This window comes from Ursus americanus, chromosome 1 (genome assembly GCF_024610735.1).
Source record: "Ursus americanus isolate L20-20 chromosome 1, mUrsAme1.1.p, whole genome shotgun sequence".
NCBI classification, from domain to species: Eukaryota; Metazoa; Chordata; class Mammalia; order Carnivora; family Ursidae; genus Ursus; species Ursus americanus.
Window position 1 is genome coordinate 47,960,844 of NC_142127.1, and position 18,910 is coordinate 47,979,753.

At 37.4% G+C, this 18,910-nt stretch overlaps 2 protein-coding genes across 3 annotated transcripts; one reads left to right on the forward strand and one right to left on the reverse strand.

Moving 5' to 3' along the window:
- The first annotated feature begins 236 nt into the window (after positions 1–236).
- Positions 237–11,222, forward strand: SSB (small RNA binding exonuclease protection factor La). Its single transcript, XM_045780141.2, has 12 exons — positions 237–366; positions 2,038–2,112; positions 5,698–5,801; positions 6,061–6,235; positions 7,291–7,398; positions 7,505–7,605; positions 8,621–8,692; positions 9,014–9,056; positions 9,471–9,611; positions 9,988–10,174; positions 10,291–10,422; positions 10,907–11,222. The coding sequence occupies exons 2-12, from the start codon at positions 2,047–2,049 to the stop codon at positions 10,996–10,998; spliced, it is 1,221 nt and encodes a 406-aa protein (XP_045636097.1). The 5' UTR covers positions 237–366; positions 2,038–2,046; the 3' UTR covers positions 10,999–11,222.
- Positions 10,999–18,823, reverse strand: METTL5 (methyltransferase 5, N6-adenosine). 2 transcript variants are annotated; one of them, XM_045780152.2, is made up of 8 exons: positions 18,609–18,823; positions 18,333–18,485; positions 16,247–16,361; positions 15,695–15,876; positions 14,258–14,340; positions 13,425–13,476; positions 11,504–11,553; positions 10,999–11,101 (listed from the first exon to the last, which is right to left on the reverse strand). In XM_045780152.2, exons 2-8 carry the CDS (start codon positions 18,439–18,441, stop codon positions 11,063–11,065), a joined length of 630 nt encoding a protein of 209 aa, XP_045636108.1. In that variant the 5' UTR covers positions 18,442–18,485; positions 18,609–18,823; the 3' UTR covers positions 10,999–11,062. The 2 variants fall into 2 exon arrangements, with proteins under 2 accessions (XP_045636108.1, XP_087717430.1); XM_087861304.1 differs by having other exon boundaries at positions 10,999–11,553.
- Positions 18,824–18,910: the final 87 nt, after the last annotated feature.

Sequence of the window (18,910 nt, forward strand, 5' to 3'; positions counted from 1 at the left end):
AGCCAAATACTTCATATGCCGAAAAGCCTAAGTAAGTACTGGAGATGCAAATGCGGTCTAGAAACGCTTAACAATAAATACTTAACCTAGCACTCTCCAACTCCCTGCGGGGCATTGGAACCCGACCTTCTCCGCGTGAGGGCGGGATTCCGCGGGCCGTGGGAGTTCGCGGCCGGCGCGCAAGCTCCGAGAGCTGTACCGCCTCCTGGCTACCCGAAGCCCCGCCCACTCGGGCCGCGAGGGCTGCCGGGACGGCCCCCATCTTCCTTACGCGCGGTAGGCCAGCCGGCGGCGCTGGGAAGTCGAGACGTTGTTGTCGCTGTTAGTGTTTGCGCGGCGTGGCTTTGTGGGACCGGGACCTTAAAGGTGAGCAACTCTCGGTGGCTAAAGAGACGAAGTACGAAAGGATCTGCTTTGAGTGGCGACGGCGCATTCCATTTCCTTGTTGTCTCACGCGGGTGCGTCCACTCCTCGCCGTCCGCAGGTTCCGGGCGAGCGCCGCGTGGGCCGCAGCCCGAGGCGGCGCGCCGGGCTGGGAGCGGAGGGGCGCGGGCCGGGGCGGGGTGCAGACCTGGTCTCTGAGAGGAATGCAGGAGCCGGGCTTTCTCCGCACGAGGCTGGGGCCCAGGAGAGCCAATGGTTGCCTTGGGACTGAGCTCTGGCGGGTCCTTCGAATGGAGGCTGCCCGCATCCCTTCTGCGTCTCTAAGACTTCCTAGCTCCACTGCCTTCTGGTGTCTCCCGGGGCAGACGTTTCGGGCTTCTGGTTAAGTTTCTTAGGCGGTTGGCGGTAGTTAATCGCCGGAGGCTTCCTTGGATCCCGTGGGACAAACTGGAGGTCGGGGAATGGTGGGGCCGCAGGTGTTCTCTGGCGTCACTCTCTAGGGTTTTTGGTGTCCCTTATTCACTCGCGTCAAGGATTCTGTATGAAGTGAGACAGTGTAGGTAATATTTCACTTCTGGTTGTACACTCTGGAAAAGTATCTCAAGAGACGAAGTTCCAAAATTGGGTAGGCCAAAGAAGTCTTGTGCGGACCAAACAGTTCATCTCATTCACCCTTTGCTTTGTAATGGGCCCTAGATCATGGTAACAATTTAGGAACGTAGGTTATGGTCGAAAAACAGTGCATAAGATTGAGTAAATTTTGTAGTGGGATGCTATCATACAAATCCCTCTTACAGGAGCTTCCAGTGTGCGTCCAGGTTATTGCATAGGAGTTACAGTTGATAAAGCGATTTCCAAGAAGTGTACCAAAGATAGTTCTTATGAATATACTTTGGTAAATGTGACTAACTGGGTGGTTTAATAGAGCGCTGGAGGCAAGTGATTTGAAATCAGACTTGGTTTGTGATCCCTAGCAAACCAATCTCACAACCTTACTTTTTCCTGCAACGCTAATGTCAGGGATGTAAAACAAGAAACTGGCTATAAGGTTAACCAATATATTGGTGAATTAGGGAACAGAACCTCTGCTTAACATTATTTTAGTGTCCCCAGACTCTTAAATTATTTTCATATGTTCCTTTACATACAGCATCTAATCTAATCCTGATGGTTATATTTGATTTTTTTCATTCTAAAGTTATATGGTACTTAATCTTTGCTGATAACAAGTTTTTGGTAAGTCAGTGACTAATTTTAAAAGAAATGCAAACCATACCAAAGAGGACTGAGATGCATAGAAATATACTGACAGATGGTGATCTGCTTAAAGCTGGAAATGGTAAGTAGCTGAATGGAATTTTTTGCAGAAAGCGTGTTGATCAGCTAAGTGAAGATAACTACTTTGTTATAGAGGTGGAACAGTGATTTGCTGAAAAGGGTTGCAGATTATCTATAGCTTTTCAATTTTCCATTACTTATTCCAACATTTTCTTTGGTTGAGATTTGAGAATTTAGAGAAACTGAACCTGTGAAATTAAAAATTCTTGATTTTTAAGAAAACAATATGATACTGATAATTTTAAAACATTCTTCTAATCTTGAGTGTTATGTAAAAATAATAACCTATTTATGCCAATTTGGGAAAATTTACAGATAGCTGCAATGGCCGAAAATGGTGATAATGAAAAAATGGCTGCTCTTGAGGCCAAAATATGTCATCAAATTGAGGTATGATTCTTATGATACTAAACTGCAAAAATGTGCTCTTTGAAAGGAAATGTAGAGCCTTAAATACAGAAGGAACATTTAATTTCACTGTATTGACCCTTTAAACGTTTCATGTAAAGTATTAAATATCTGGTTTGTCTTTGATTCTTAGAATTAGATGAACTTATAATAGTATACAGTTTTGTGTTAGTGGAGCCAATTTATGAAAGCCAAGACCTACAAACATTTCAAAAGGTAACACTATAAACTAGTGTTACCTTTTTGCTTAGTTTCCTCTTCTGTAAACTGAGGATAATAGTAAAACTGTCCTCATAAGGTTGTTGGTGAAGATTACATTAGTTAATAAAATGTAAAACATTCAGAAGAGTTCCTAACACATAGTAAGAGAACATAAAATTTTTTGTAAAGTACTTTCCCTTGTTAAATAACACTTTATCTATTTGAAGGTCCTAATAGATTTTTCTGCCTAATTAAGCTGAGTTCTTGGCTATTATAATTTGTAACAGAGTATATGTTTCACAGTCATCTTAGCATTTTTTTTTTTTTACCTTAGGTATTGTATTTAAGTGGAAGCTTTACAGTGTCAATAATGGGCTGCATGGGAAATTCCTCACTTAATATTTTCTGTTCTTACTGAGGAACTTCAGATCATACTATTTAGTGGTTTTTGCAGTTATCAGAACTTTTTTAAGTTACACTTTGCCATTTAAAATGTCCTGTGCTACAACTTTTTGTACTAATTTAATTATAATAGGAAGAAAAATTACTAAACTGTTCAGTTTAATATTTAGAACAGTACAAAGTTGTATATAGACAAAGTTAACAATGTCCCTTCCACAATCTGCCACCTCTCAAATTCTGCCCTTCTGAAGTAATCAAAGTCAAAAGCTTGACACTTTCACACTTTGTGGTCAGTGCTCACACTAACATAATTTTTATTTCCTTTCCCCCCATCAAACATGGGATGCATTTTGGGAGGGTAAAGTTTCATGTCATCAGTAATTTACCCAATTCCCTATTTGATATGTAGGATATTTCTAATTTTTTAGCTATAACAGTTCCACGATCAGTTAGTTTGTTTCTTTCCTTTTCCCTTTCCTTTCCTTTCTTTTTTTTTTTTTCCTTTTTCTTTTCCTTTTCTTCCCTTCCTCCCCCCCCCCTTCGTTTTAAAAATCAGCAAATCACTATTTTTATTGGCCGTTTCCCTACTTTGGCCTTAAGATCAGCGTAACACAGAAAAGTTTAATCCAATTTTACATTAGCATTTTCCTCTTTTTTAAAAAAATTAGTTTCTTTTTTAATATAAATTCAATTAATTAGCATATAGTGTATTATTAGTTTCAGAGGCAGAGTTCAGTGATTCATCAGTTGTATATAACACTCATATGCCCTCCTTAATGTTCACCCAGTTACCCCATCCCTCCAGCAACCTTCAGTTTGTTTCCTGTGGTTAAGAGTCTCTTCTGGTTTGTCTCCCTCTCTGATTACATTTTGTTTTATTTTTCCCTTCCTTCCTCTATGCTTCTCTGTTTTGTTTCTTAAATTCCACATAGGAGTGAAATCATATGATAATTGTCTTTCTCTGATTGACTTATTCCACTTAGCATAATAATACCCTCTAGTTCCATTCACATGATTGCAAATGGCAAGATTTCATTATTTTTGATGGCTGAGTAGTAGTCTCTTGTATATAATATACTACATCTTCTTTATCCTTTCATCCGTTGATGGACATCTGGGCTCTTTCCATAGTTTGGTTATCGTGGACATTGCTGCTATAAACATTGGGGTGCAGGTGCCCCTTTGGATCACATTTCTGTCTTTGCCGTAAATACGTAGTAATGCAGTTGCTGGGTCGGAAGGTAGCTCTGTTTTCAACTTTTTGAGGAACCTCCATACTGTTTTCCAGAGTGGCTGCACCAGCTTGCATTCCCACCAAGGGTGTAAGAGGATTCCCCTTTCTCCACACCCTTGTTTGTTTCTTTCTTTCTCGTCAATATCTGTCCTTTCCTGACCTGTTAATTTTAGCCATTCTGACTGGTTTGAGGTGGTATCTCATTGTGGTTTTGATTTGCATTTCCCTGATGATGAGTGATGTTGAGCACTTTTTCATGTGTCTGTTGGCCATTTGGATGTCTTCTTGGAGAAATATCAGTTCATGTCTTCTGCCCATTTCTTGATTGGATTATTTGTTCTTCGGGTGTTGAGTTTGGTAAGTTCTTTATGGATTTTGGATACTAGCCCTTTATCTGATAAGACATTTGCAAATATCTTCTCCCATTCTTTCAGTAGTCTTTTGGTTTTGTCGACTGTTTCCTTTGCTGTGCAAAAGCTTTTTATCTTGATGAAGTCCCAATAGTTCATATTTGCCTTTATTTCCCTTGCCTTTGGAGATGTGTCTAACAAGAAGTTGCTGTGGCCGAAGTCACGGAGGTTGCTGCTTTTGTTCTCTAGGATTTTGATGATTCCTGTCTCACATTTAGGTCTTTTCATCCATTTTGAGTCTGTTTTTGTGTATGGTGTAAGAAAATGGTTCAGTTTCATTCTTCTGCATGTGGCTGTCTAATTCATGATGAATATCTTTATATATAAATCATATATATATATATAAATCTTAGTAATTTTATTATATATAAATCTTATATATATAAATAAATCTTACTTTTGGTGTGTGTGTGTGTGTGTGTGTGTGTATATATATATATATATATATATATATATATATATATATATATATAAAAATCTTAGTAAACATGTTTACTGATTTAAGATAAAATTCATTAGAAAGAGATGGACCGGCTCGGGTTAAGCACGTTTTTAAAAACCTTTGGTACTTATTGCCAGTTTACATCTCCCTCTGCATGACCATTTCTCTGTGTTCAGTCCAATACTAGGTATTCTTGTTTTTAGAATTTTGGCCAGTTTGTTAGGTGAAAATGCTATTTCATTGCTTTAAGTTGCATTTCTTCTTATTTTTAGTAATTTTTTTTGATGTCCTTTACCCATTTTTCTATTTGGGTTTCCAGGGTTTTTTTTCTTCTCCCTTGATTTATAAGAATTATCAACAAACTTCATTATTTGTCTTTTACTTTTTATGTTACTTTTGGGATTCCAAGTAGTCACACCTGAGTCTTTTCGTGTATAGTTTTTTTTGTTTTTGTCTTTTTTGCTGTTATACTGAGAGTGCCTCTATGCTTGAATTAGATAAACGCTCACCTGTTTTTTTAGTTTGTAAAAATTAAGAGTTATTAATCAGTGTATTCCAGTTCTTTTAACAGTCTCTTCTTTACACACTGATTTGAAACAAGAGGCTTTTCACATACTAAATCCTTAACTGTGTTTTTATTTTAAGACTTGATAGTCTATTGACATATCTGCTAATTACATTGTTTCAGTAATCAATTTTTAGTTTTATCTTTCTGCAAATTTGTATTATAAATGTTTTGTTATCATGTATTTAGGAGAAAATGTTTATTGTATGTATTTTTTAAAGAATAGAACATGGTGATGTAATGGTAATTAAAAACTCCAGGAGTGGAGTCAGTATTGTACAGTGCTCTGAAATATAATGTTATTATCTTGCAGTATTATTTTGGTGACTTCAATTTGCCACGAGACAAATTTTTAAAGGAACAGATCAAACTGGATGAAGGCTGGGTACCTTTGGAGATAATGATAAAATTCAATAGGTAAAAACTTTTTTTATTATTTTATCTTATTTTATTTATTATTATTTTTTAAGTAGGCTCCACACTGGGTGTGGAGCCCAGTACAGGGCCTGAACTCACAACCCTGACATCAAGACGTGAGCTGAGATCAAGAGTCAGATTCTTAACCAACTGAGCCACCCAGGCACCCCAGTAAAAACCTTTTTTAAATCATCTTTAGATTTTTCTGTAAACAGGTGCTACCACTAAGTTTTACAATGCTTTTATATATATTCTTCAGGTTAAACCGTCTAACAACAGACTTTAATATAATAGTGGAGGCACTGAGCAAATCAAAGGCTGAACTCATGGAAATAAGTGAAGATAAAACTAAAATCAGAAGATCTCCAAGCAAACCCCTCCCTGAAGTGACTGATGAATATAAGAATGATGTAAAAAACAGATCTGTTTATATTGTAAGTGGGCCTTTAACACATTTTATTATATCTTAAATATCTTATTTAGAAAAGTTGTAGAGTGGATAAGAATAAGGACTCAGGAATCATAGCTTTACCACTTACTGTGTATTCTTTTTTTTTTTTTTTTAAAGATTTTATTTATTTATTCGACAGAGATAGAGACAGCCAGCGAGAGAGGGAACACAAGCAGGGGGAGTGGGAGAGGAAGAATCAGGCTCATAGAGGAGGAGCCTGATGTGGGGCTCGATCCCAGAACACCGGGATCACGCCCTGAGCCGAAGGCAGACGCTTAACTCCTGTGCCACCCAGGCGCCCCACTTACTGTGTATTCTTGAGCAGTGTTCTTAACCTGGCTAAGCCTTATCTTCATAAATGGAGATCATATTTTTTTATTTTATAGAACTTTTGTGAGAATTAATGGGAAAACCTGTATAACATTGTACAAAATCTTGGGCATATTGTAAGCACCCAGTGCTTATCAACTTATTTGTCAATAGCTAAACTTGATGGTAATTTTCTTTAGCTCATGACTTTTTTAAGATTTTTTTCATTCAGGAAAATTTAAGACATACAAAAGTAGATTGACTATATAATGTACCACTATCCAACTTCAACAGTTAACACATGATTGATATAGTTTTATCTCTCCCCCAAGTGGATTATTTTGAAGATTTTATTTATTTATTTGAGGGAGAGAGTGATACTTGAGAGAATGAGCGAGAGAGAGAGGAGCAGGAGGAGGGGCAGAGAGAGAGATTCCCCGGATCCCAGGATCATGACCTGAGCCGAAGGTAGGTGTCTAACTGACTGAGCCACCCAGGCGCCCCCCAAATAGATTATTTTGAAGCAAATTCCAAATAAGTCACTTACATTGCACTAGAGAACAGTGGCTCAGCTCTTAGCCAGCGCTGTTAAACATTTCAGAGACAGAGAGAGATAGATATAGATAGATGTGTATATCCTGGCTTGGTTTCAAGACAAAATGAATCAGAATTTCTGATAAATTGTTTACCTGAAAACGCATTCATGCATTTCTTTTCTATTCTTCACAGAAAGGCTTCCCAACTGATGCAACCCTTGATGACATAAAAGAATGGTTAGAAGATAAAGGTCAAGTACTAAATATTCAGATGAGAAGAACATTACACAAAGCATTTAAGGTATGGTTGTATGATGTTACAGACTTTTCTGTATGATGTCACAGCTTTTTCTAGTTGAAAAATATAAGGGACATTTTTAAAAAGAGTTTTCTTCCCCTTTTAATAGGGATCAATATTTGCTGTGTTTGATAGTATTGAATCTGCTAAGAAGTTTGTTGACACCCCTGGCCAGAAGTATAAAGACACAGACCTGCTCATACTTTTCAAGTAAGTCTTTATGTTGATGTTTCTTTTGGCCACTTAGTTATATGGAATTGACACACTAGGATACAGAATCTGAATAGCATCCCCTGTAAGGACAGTATTTTTAGAATCCTTGAGCATTCTTTGATGAACACTTGAAATTTGCTCAGTGGAAACTGCTGGTCCTTTGAGACCTTAAGGAAGTGTTTTTTAATACCTTTTTACTGTTAACAGTTAATGAAAGTTAAGTTTGGGGGGGGGGGTTTGCATCTAATACATAAGATCAAGTTAGATAGTAAAATTTGGGCTTTTGTGTGGTTTGAGAATCAATCCCTGTCCAATTTCCAGTCTGTCGTTATTTCTCATAGTCTATATATACCTGTATTTGTTTAGTACAAAGGATTATTTAATATAGATTTGGACCACGTTCTTTAATGTGTGTGTATGTGTCAAAAATTAGAACAAACCAGAGCATTTTTTTTTTTTTGAGAAATTTAGGCCATTGTCCCGTACTCGCGTTATATAATCTTCTGAGTGCCATGTACTAAACCTGAGACTTAAAGATGTACTGTGATGAATCACATAATTAAGGTTAACCCTCAAAAGTATTTTTTAACGTGATTTTCATAATTGCTCATATTCTTGGGTTTCAGAGATTGTAGAATTTTCTCCTTTTGTGAAAATAACACTGTAGAAAATTCTACGAAAAGTTATTCACATAAATCCTGGTTTACTTTTTTTTCCTATACATGAAAGATAAAATCAATGAGATTGGTATGGACATCAGGTTTCTTTTTGTTCTGAAATTAGATAGTAGTGATGGTTGTGCAGTACACCTTTTAAAAGGTATATATTCTATGAAATGTGAATTGTTTTTTAGTAAAGCTGTTACTAAAATAAATAATTTCCTTGGCATCTTTTGAATTTTTAGGTAATTATGTTGATAGTGTAATATTCTTTCCTGTGCTGAAATCATTCAAAATAATTTGCAATCTTATTTTTGTTCTCAAGAACTCAGCCCCTGTGTTTTGTTCTTTAGGGAAGATTACTTTGCAAAGAAAAATGAAGAAAGAAAGCAAAATAAAGTGGAAGCTAAATTACGAGCTAAACAGTAAGTACGTTGAGCCAGTCGTTTTAATTCCTTAAAGCTTTAACAGGGAGAGAGTTAGTGGTTCTGGGAAGTGGAACTTGATGATGAGTTTTGAAATAAGTAGCAGTAGGCTTTTCTTTTGTTAGTGAAACATTAAGATCTTAAGCTGCCTTGATAATCTGGGGGCCACATTGTGTTGCACTCTAGCCATGAGCAATCAGAAAACCTAACGATTGGCTTTGCTTAGTAAGCAGTGTGTGATCATGATCAAGGTTAACTTTATCAGGATTTAATTTTCTCATTCAGTAAATGGAAACATTCTAATTAACATTTCTTTTGTAGAGAGCAAGAAGAAAAACAAAAGTTAGCAGAAGATGCTGAAATGGCAAGTATATATTATTGATATCCAAAGCTATATTTCAAATTTATGAGAATAAAAAGTGAGGACTTTTTGAAGCAAATATGTAAGTCTATAGTTGTCATTGCACTAAAGTCGTAGCCCAATAATACTGCCTAAAATCATTACCTATCCAGAGAAAAAACTTAGTAATTAGATTTATATAATAACTAATACATAGCTAAGTAAATATTACTTGTTGAAGAAATTAAATAAGTTAAAATCAGAAGCCATTGCAGAACAAGGGATGACATAGGAAAATGCACTAACTGTTAAACTACTTTAAAATAGCATTTAAAAGTTTCTAGCTTTTTCCATGTATTAGGTATAGAGGGGCTTAAGCCATTTCTGCTTTGTGGTTGCTTTTAAGAAACTTTTTTATTGCTTTGTATGTTTTTATAGAAATCTCTAGAAGAAAAGATTGGCTGCTTGCTGAAATTTTCAGGAGACTTAGATGATCAGACCTGTAGAGAAGATTTGCACATCCTTTTCTCAAGTCATGGCGAAATAAAATGGATAGACTTTGTCAGAGGAGCAAAAGAGGTTTGGAAACATTCAAATGCTTTTTAGCAATCAGTTTAAAAATCCATAGAAACTTAACTTTTAGAAGAAAACATTAGTAGAAACAATTTTTTTATTAATGTGTTTATGAAGTAAATGAATTTGGTCATTTACTTTCCATTTTGTTATTGCCATCATGGATGTAATGTCTGATATTTTCTGAATTATGCTATGAATAACTGTTGGTATTAGTGGCTGCAAACTTTGTGGTAACTTCCTGAAGTTCAGTTATAATTCACTGAAGTTGATAATGGCAGAGAAGATTTGCAAAGTAGGAAAAATTTTTGAGCAAAGGAATTAACTATGGAACTAAAAAAACCCTTAAGGGTGTGGCTTTCATTGTCTGTCTTTGGTATAGGGGATAATTCTTTTTAAAGAAAAAGCTAAGGAAGCACTGGATAAAGCCAAAGATGCAAATAATGGTAACCTACAATTAAGGAACAAAGAAGTGACGTGGGAAGTACTAGAAGGAGATGTGGAAAAGGAAGCACTGAAAAAAATCATAGAAGATCAACAAGAATCTCTAAACAAATGGAAGTCAAAAGGTCATTAGTTCTGATTTGTCTTTGACCATTGGTTATTTTAACTCATTTGCTTGTTCAGAGACTATGACAAGAGATTTAAAACATTTCTTATGGATTTCTCAATTATGTTTCTATAGGTCGCAGATTTAAAGGAAAAGGAAAGGGAAATAAAGCTGCCCAGACTGGGTCTGCTAAAGGAAAAGTACAGTTTCAGGGCAAGAAAACTAAATTTGATAGTGATGAGGAACATGATCAAAATGGTGCATCTGGTAAGTTTTTCTAAGTCCTTTGGTACCTTCAAGAGAAATTATTTGTGGGGAAGAAGAGCAGTGTGGTTTTTCACCTTCTGTATAAGTGACATTCTTGGACTGTGATTTACACAAGTTATCCCGTGTTACAAGTGGAAAACAAGATGTTTGGAAGCTAAGCTTAGAGAGCAGAAGATCTGTACTAAAGAAAAGCCTTCTCATTGGTGTTGGGAAGTTGTTGCTTTTTTTAAAAAAAGATTTTATTTGAGAGAGAAGGAGAGAGAACATGAGTGGAGGGTGGGCAGAGGCAGAAGGAGCAGCAGACTCACCACTGAGCAGGGAGCCTGGGATCATGACCTGAGCCTCAGGCAGACACTTAATGAAACTGAGCCACCGAGGCGCCCCAGGAAGTTGTTGCTTTTTAAACAATTATTTTTAATTATGCTCAGTATTAAAAGAGTAATGCTTATAAAGTGAACTTAATAAAAATTCTGTTATTGTATAGGACTAGTAAAGAGAGCAAGAGAAGAAACAGACAAAGAAGAAGAACCTACACCAAAACAACAGAAAACAGAAAACGGTGCTGGAGACCAGTAGTTTAGTAAACAAAATTTTTATTCATCTTAATTAGGTTTTAAGCTGCTTTTGTCTTTAGAGGCTTTTAAAAAGAAAACCGAATTAGATCCACTTCAATATCAACCTGTAAGAAAGGAAAATTTTTTGTTGTTTAACTTGTCTTTTTTTGTTATCCAAATGAAGATTTTTTTTAATGTATAGTTCTGTTTGTGTTATTTCAAATTATTCAAATATCAAAAGACTCTTCCACTAAATTGCCTTTGTAATATGAAAATGTATTAGTACAAACTAATAAAATATCTACTATATAAAAAGAGCAAAAACTTAGTTTTTTATTTTTGTGCCTAAAGCATTTGAGAAAGAATATCTTAAACCAGAATATTGGCTGTTATCCCCGTCGATAATTATTTTATATCCTAGGCTAGTTTTCTATATTTACTCAGGCAACTTCATAACATTGCAAATAATTACTTATTGAAAAGTTCTTCAGTACTGAATGTAGGTAAGCCAGAATCAAGAGACTTACTGATTTCTTTTTATGAAATTTGTATGATGCTGGCAGGTCATATCGCAGCTCTATAAAACAAAAGCCATCTAAGTATAAAAATTCATTTGCTATATACAAAAATCACTTACATACATATACATATGTAAATTAAAACAAAATTAAGGAAGTACTTAACCCTGGTAAGCGGAACACTTCAGACCTGTCACTTTAACTTATCCAAAGACTGACTTGATATATTCCCAAGATTAACCATGGCTAACTGAGGTTGGCATTTCTGCTATTTTGGTCATTTATGCCAAAATTTGAGGTTATGGGGAAGAATTTGAAAGGATAATAGTTGGACAGAAGATGATAGTACCTTTCTAATTTCTTAATAATATATGGCTAGCAATCATAATAATCATGCTTGTTTTTAAAATTTGGATTTTAGTATTGATAGTAAGTAGCTAATTACTTTCCTATTAAGCTCTCAAGTGAAAATACATTTTTCTTATTCTAAGAAATAATGTAGGTTCTCCACACTTACCCATCAGCTTCAGAGAGATGGCAATAGACTGCCTATCCTTCATATTTTGCAACATAAATTCTCTATAGGTTATAGCTCTCAAATTTTAATGTGTAATCAAATCACCTTCAAATAAATCTTTTTAAAATGCATATTACAATTCAGTAAGTCTGGGTGGAGCCTGAAATTCTGCAAGTCTATCTCCCAAAGGATGTCAATACTAATGGTCTGAGGACACATCTGGAGTAGCAAGGCACTGGCTTGGGATACTTGGAATTGTTCTGAGGTGCTCCAGGTTACCATGTTATAATACCTTAAGCTAGGTAAGGAATGACAATCCTGGATAAATAAGAGGACTGGTAGACTTCCACATTACATTACTAATTACGAATAGGACTAGCTATATGGTTAACACCACAGTGCTAATCCTAGTCAGTTTATTATCAAATAAAGAACATTTCCCCCTTATTGTACTCTTACTTCAGCCTTCAGAATTACTTGGATTATCATTAGCTTCTAAGTATATGTTTTTCCCATTTTGATGTTTGTGAATATTACCCAATTTGCTAATAAAAATGCATCCAACATTTATTTACAGTGTGGATGATTATATCCTAGCCCCCACTAAAAGAAAAAAGCTTCATGTTCTCTGACTCAAGGGACAATTTGAAAATTGAAATGAAAAGGTAATCAGGCATGATTTGGTGGTATTTTCCATGAATGGATTTCAAACAGGTCTGACCCACTCCAAGCCCAAGCTGTTATATCACTGTGATGCTCTATGTTTTTCTGTCTGAGCCTGAAGTGACCAAATAGTTGGGTGCTATTAGGAATTTTCAGCAAAATGCATAAATTGGGACAGTCTTAGGCAGACATTGATATCATTTTTTTTTAAAGATTTTATTTATTTATTTGACAGAGACAGCCAGCGAGAGAGGGAACACAAGCAGGGGGAGTGGGAGAGGAAGAAGCAGGTTCCCAGCAGAGGAGCCTGATGTGGGGCTCAATCCCAGAACGCTGGGATCACACCCTAAGCCGAAGGCAGACGCTTAACGACTGTGCCACCCAGGTGCCCCGACATAGATATCCTATCTTTACTTCATTTCCAACCCATTACCAACCCCTCACATTATGCCAAACTGAAAACGTGGGTTTTTTTTTTTCTTTTAAAAGATTTTATTTATTTGAGAGAGCACACAAGCTGTGGGGAGAGACAGAGGGAGAAGGGGACAAGGGGCTTGATCCCAGGACCCTGGGATCATGACTTGAGCCAAAGGCAGCTGCTTAACTGACTGAGCCACCAAGATGCCCCTGAAAACATATTCTATACATCTTTTCTTAGCACCTATAAAATTCTGGTTGAGCTAACGTATTATTGACCTTAAGTAATTAGGGTTTAGATATATTTTGTGAGAAACTTAAAAATTATCTTACCTGCAATAATATCTATCTTGATTTTCCATTCTGTAGCTTTCTTTTGAATATGCTGAAGATAACAACATGTTAATGTGAGCTGATTTTTAAAATAATTTTTTGAGAATTGCTTTTTTGCTAATACTTCATATTAAGTTTTTAAGCTTCTAAAATATCATTAGAATGTAGACTCTTAACATATTTTCAACTGGTTTAGTAGTATTTTGAAAATAAGAAACCAAGCCATTTCAATATAAAAGTACAGTATAGGTGATGGGCTGAACTCAAATACCTCGACCAAGATAACACAGGGAAGTGGTAGTTTGGATTTGAACCTACGTAGTGTGGCTCTGTAGTCCTTGTCCTTAATCACTGTTGTATTGACAAAAATACACCCAATTTTCTGGAATATATCTTCTACACTCCCATATGTTATATTGCTGGCAAGAATAATGAAAGAGGGAGATTCTGAACTCAGATCAGTTTAGCTTCAGTCTCAGTGTTCTTAAAAATCAGGTCTTACTGCCTCCCTTATGTACATAAAGGGACGATGGGACTACCAGGAGTTAGGCAAACTAGGACATACTGTAACCTTAGCTATACCACACTTCTCTACTGAATTACAGTCTCTCCTGGTAACAGTTCCTGCCTGAGCAAATCTTTGACGAAGAAGTTATATAGGTTGGAAGAAAACTAATCACAAATGCTAGCTAGTTAATGGGAAAATTGTTTCTAAGTGCCAGATGTTTAAAAGGTTCAGGAGAAAGAGATACCCTGATATTAGTATACACCACAAATCCTTAAAATACTGTCATGAATTTTGAAGTAACAATATCATGATGATTCGAACTTACATCTCTAGTGGAGGACTTGTGTAAAGAGTATACTGCTGTTCTTGCCATTTCCAAAGCAGTCTTCAGAAATGCCATATCTGTCCCTGTTAAGAGTAGAAAAAGCTCATATTTGCTTTATATACCTGTTAATCAAAACAAGATTAAATGACTACCAGGTATTTAAAAACTTTCTTTCCCAAATTCCAAAACAGACACTTCAAATTCTTCCTGAAAAGAGACAAGGTACAAAAAAGTAAAATATAGGGTGAGCCTGGGTGGCTCAATCGGTTAAGCGTCTGCCTTTGGCTCATGTCATGATCCCAGGATCCTGGGATTGAGTTCTGCATTGAATTGGGGTCCCTGCTCAGCAGGGAACCTGCTTCTCCTCCCTCTCCTGCTCTCCTCCCCCAGTTCATGCTCTATCTCAAATAAATAAAAAGAAAAGTAAAATATGTATCTTTTAAGGCTGATAAAATGAAACAGAATTATACTATCTTCTTTAAATAAGGCTAAAGTAAAAATTTTAATGTTCCAAATTAACAACTCTTTCAAGGGAGAAGAGAAAGAGTAGTAATCAGAATCAGGCAGGAGCTGGAGGGGTAACTCTTTTTTTTTTTTTTTAAGATTTTATTTATTTGACAGAGAAAGACAGTCAGCGAGAGAGGGAACACAAGCAGGGGGAGTGGGAGAAGAAGCAGGCTCCCAGCGGAGTAGCCTGATGTGGGGCCCGATCCCAGAACTCCGGGATCATGCCCTGAGCCGAAGGCAGACACTTAACGACTGAGCCACCCAGGTGCCCCAAGGAGGGATAACTCTTTAAACTGTTCATCACTTTGGGGTGCCTAAGTGGCTTAGTTAAGTGTCTGTCTTAGGCTCAGGTCATGATCCCCCAGGTCCAGGGATGGAGCCATGGCCAGTGCGCCCCCCCCCCCCCGCCAAGGGAGTCTGCTTCTCCCTCTGCCCCTCTCCCACCCTCCCTCACTAGCTCACACTCAAATAAATATATCTTTAAAAAAACAGGCTATTCATGTCTTCCTCTCACAGACTTTTTAATCCTCCTTGCCTATAGCATACACAGGATAAATAGCCACAGTCGGTCACTATTACTGATGAACACATGTTGAAATCCTCATTGTGTTAAGGCATTAAAAAGAGGTTCTAAAAGTATAAAATCCTTTACAGAATTATAATCATAAGGGTTAGGTAAATCATTCTTGAAAGCAAAGTATAAATAGTAAATTAATAAAGACTATTCGCTTAGTACAAATAGGTGAAAACAAAGATTGAAAAATTCAGTTTCCTAGACATTCATTAAACAAACTGAAATTGTAGTAGTTACACAGCTAAAAGACTGTATTTAACGAACAGTGATAAAATCATTTAACCCAAACAATAAGAAAGTGACTTTTAAAACTTGCTTTGCTACACATATATTAGTACAGGTGAATTTTTACTAACCTTTATTATTTTTGGTCCCAAAGGGAGGATTCATAATTACTGTATCAAATGACTTGGACATTCTGTTAGATAATGAGCACACATCACATTGAACCATGTCAACATTTGTTAACTCAAACTCTTCCACATTCCTATTAAATACTTCCAACGCATCTTCATCTATGTCAAATCCAACACACAACCTATAAATACAGAACACACACAAAGAATGACTATTTATAGCTCCCAAAGCAAAACAATAACAAAATCAAACCATATACCTTTTTAACCCAACTGGCAAAGTGAAAGTGAGTGTTGCCTTGCAACGGCATGATTTCCCAACCTGGCAGGGGTTGGAAATTCAGGTGTATATAAAAGGGAGGCATCTGATAGCTGCTGTTACACTTTTGTTTTTTGTTTTACCGTTCTGCTCATTCAAAATGTACTCAGTATCAGATTCTCGCTCCCCTCATCTCATACTGTAGAGTCCCATAAATCTAATTTAGTTAATCCTATTTTTAGTTTCTTATTCCGGCCACCCTATACCCAAACATTATATACAGGATCACCTACCCCGCTCCTAACATTGCAGTTCCGATGCTAAGAACTCCACAACCACATCCTAGATCTGCAACCACTTTATTTTCAATGTCATCATATGTATTATGGATTGTATAGAGCATACATGCTAAAAGATCAAAAAACATATTAGGGAATAAGAGCAAGTTGATGACCAAAATCCAATTCATGTAAATGACTAATGCAATTTCTTGTCTTGCATTATTCCCTCCCGACATGGTGTTCCAGATTATTAAAAAAAAAAAAAAAAACAATGTATAATATTTTGGTATGTAGTAAGAGGCCCCAGAAGGAACAATAACACACACCAGTGGTTCCCAAAAACTACTCTGGTGACAATGCCAAGAATGACAAAAATTTTGAAATAAAATGAGAAAAATAAGGTTAAAATGTTTTTTCCTCAGCCTGCTCAAAATATTGCCACACACCCTATACACCAGTTCTTTCTTTGATGTTGAAATATTTTTGCAAGGATGGTTAAGAGTAAATACGTTTTAAAAATATCTTTCCTTGTCAAAATATAAACTTGGCAACCCTGTATCAGTCAGTCTCCCAAAACTGTTTTAAAATTTTACTGATCTGTGACATCTATAAGTCTGGGAACCACTAATATTGAACAAACATTAACATTAAAATAGCCCAGAACTTTTTGACAAGTTTGTCACCAGAACACAGGCACCCTAACTGCAAGCTAGAATGGGAAAAGTCCTATATCCACAACACAGCCTTTAGACACATGTGATCTACAGATACATATATTCATAATCTAATGAGAACCGAGGAGCAGAGCAGAAGCTGCTGAGATCAGAAAGGGTTCTTTCTTTCAAATACACAAAGGTCTGGGATATATACTAAAAGTTAAGCATGAATTAAACCACTCATCTCTCCCTGTGGATATGTGAACCAGCAAGAACTACTGGCCATCACTGATGCCCTAGTACCCAGAGGTTTTATCAAAAACACAATTAGGGGCACCTGGCTGGCTCAGCTGGTGGAGCATGCGACTCTCGATCTCAGGGTTGTGAGTTCCGGCCCCACACTGGGTGTAGAGATTACTTAAAAATAAAATCTTAAAAGAAAAATCCACACAATTAGAGGGATATCTCAGTCTGACTGCTATCCCAATTACTGCTGCAGGTGTTAGTGACTTCAAACCTGGTATCTCAAAGAATTAGCACATCCATGTATGTGCATGTTACACCCTGAGTATGAACAACGGATTTTTAAAAAAATTAGACTTCACTAAGAAACCCTATAGTCAGAATACACTAAAGAAGTCATCTAAATTGAGAAAACAGGTCTTAACTCAGACAGAGTTTTGTGCCAGTTTTTGGTTGGAATTATGACAATATGCTGGTGTTAAGTGCAGGTAAATACTTTCATTGGCTGCTTAGAAACAGAACTATGTTGAAGCTGGGAGGGATTCCCAAATTAATTCTCCCAAGACTCCTCAATGACTTTGGCAATACATTTACCAAATATGAATGGTTTTTCCTGTGTTGTCTCCTGTACTCCCAGTATCAATCTCTTGCATCAAGCAACACTGATGACTCTCAGATCATTAAAAACTGAAACGCATCTTCATCTTTATAGCACCTATTCTGGATTTGTTAAACGCAGTCTTTTGGCTGCCAACTCTAGTATTCATTCTAGGGAGGAGCATAGCACAGGAATCCTTGCACTTGCAATTCTTTGCAATAGAAAATTGATCCTTATTTAGCAAATGTATACTAAGCTCCTAACTAGTAGCAGGAACTCTTCTAAACACAGAATTATGTGAACACACGACCGACAAATTCTTTGCCTTCAAGGAATTTATAGTGTAATGAGAGAAACACATTAAAATGATGTCTGACAGTGTTAAGAGGTATGCAGGAAAGCAAGCAGTAAAACAATAAAGCGGCGGGGGTGGGGGCTGTCTTTAGCTGCGGTGTCAAGAAAGCCCTAGCATGATTATGTAATCTCAGTGCAGAATTCCTCTAGACGTTCTTTGTATTCAAATAACTGTTCTATTTTCATTATGGAGTAAGTAGATAGGACAAACCCGGGGAAGCAAAGACGTGGTCACCAGCCGCCCTACCTGCAATGTGCGGCCTGGTTGGATACTGTTCTAGAAGCAGCTTGGGCTTTTCGAATCCATCCACCTGTTGCAGGCGACTTTCTAGTTCCTTAAGCCTTAATTTCTTCATTTTTTTTTAAAGTGTGAGTTCGCCGGATTTAACGGCACATGGATCTGCAGAGAAACTCATTTAACCTGCATCTTCCCCCATTTCCCCCCAACCCCACCCCGACCCCACTCCTTTTCCAGCTCCACTGGCCAGAGCCGGGCTGGGGAGGCAGGGAGCGAAGGGCACACCTAGCCCAAGCTGTTCCTGCTTTCCTTCCAGCTCCAGCAGCGGGCGGAGTCTTCGGCCAGCTTTCGACCCGCCTCAAGGGTATCCCGCGCCGGTCTCGGGCTTCTGAGAGACCGCGGCAGCCCCGGCCTGCCCTGAAGTCGACGGACGATTCCCCCAGCGGTGTCCGGGAACTCCAGGAGACTGATCGTGCCGGGACCGGGACCGGGACCGGGACCGGAAGCGCTGCCACGCACGCGCGCCCGTGTCCGCCGCCCAGCAGCCCCGCGCCGAGCTGCAACCGCGGCCCCGCGCATGGGTTCCG

Excerpts from the sequence above, each read along its gene's own strand:
- SSB (XM_045780141.2), top strand. The coding sequence starts at position 2,047 with ATGGCCGAAAATGGTGATAATGAAAAAATGGCTGCTCTTGAGGCCAAA. Across the intron at positions 7,399-7,504 it reads CATTACACAAAGCATTTAAG|GGATCAATATTTGCTGTGTT; the intron begins GTATGGTTGTAT and ends CCCTTTTAATAG. Across the intron at positions 10,175-10,290 it reads AAACAAATGGAAGTCAAAAG|GTCGCAGATTTAAAGGAAAA; the intron begins GTCATTAGTTCT and ends ATGTTTCTATAG.
- METTL5 (XM_087861304.1), bottom strand. The coding sequence starts at position 18,441 with ATGAAGAAATTAAGGCTTAAGGAACTAGAAAGTCGCCTGCAACAGGTG. Across the intron at positions 16,362-18,332 it reads AACCAGGCCGCACATTGCAG|CATGTATGCTCTATACAATC; the intron begins GTAGGGCGGCTG and ends TTGATCTTTTAG. Across the intron at positions 15,877-16,246 it reads ACTGCAATGTTAGGAGCGGG|GTTGTGTGTTGGATTTGACA; the intron begins GTAGGTGATCCT and ends CTGTATTTATAG.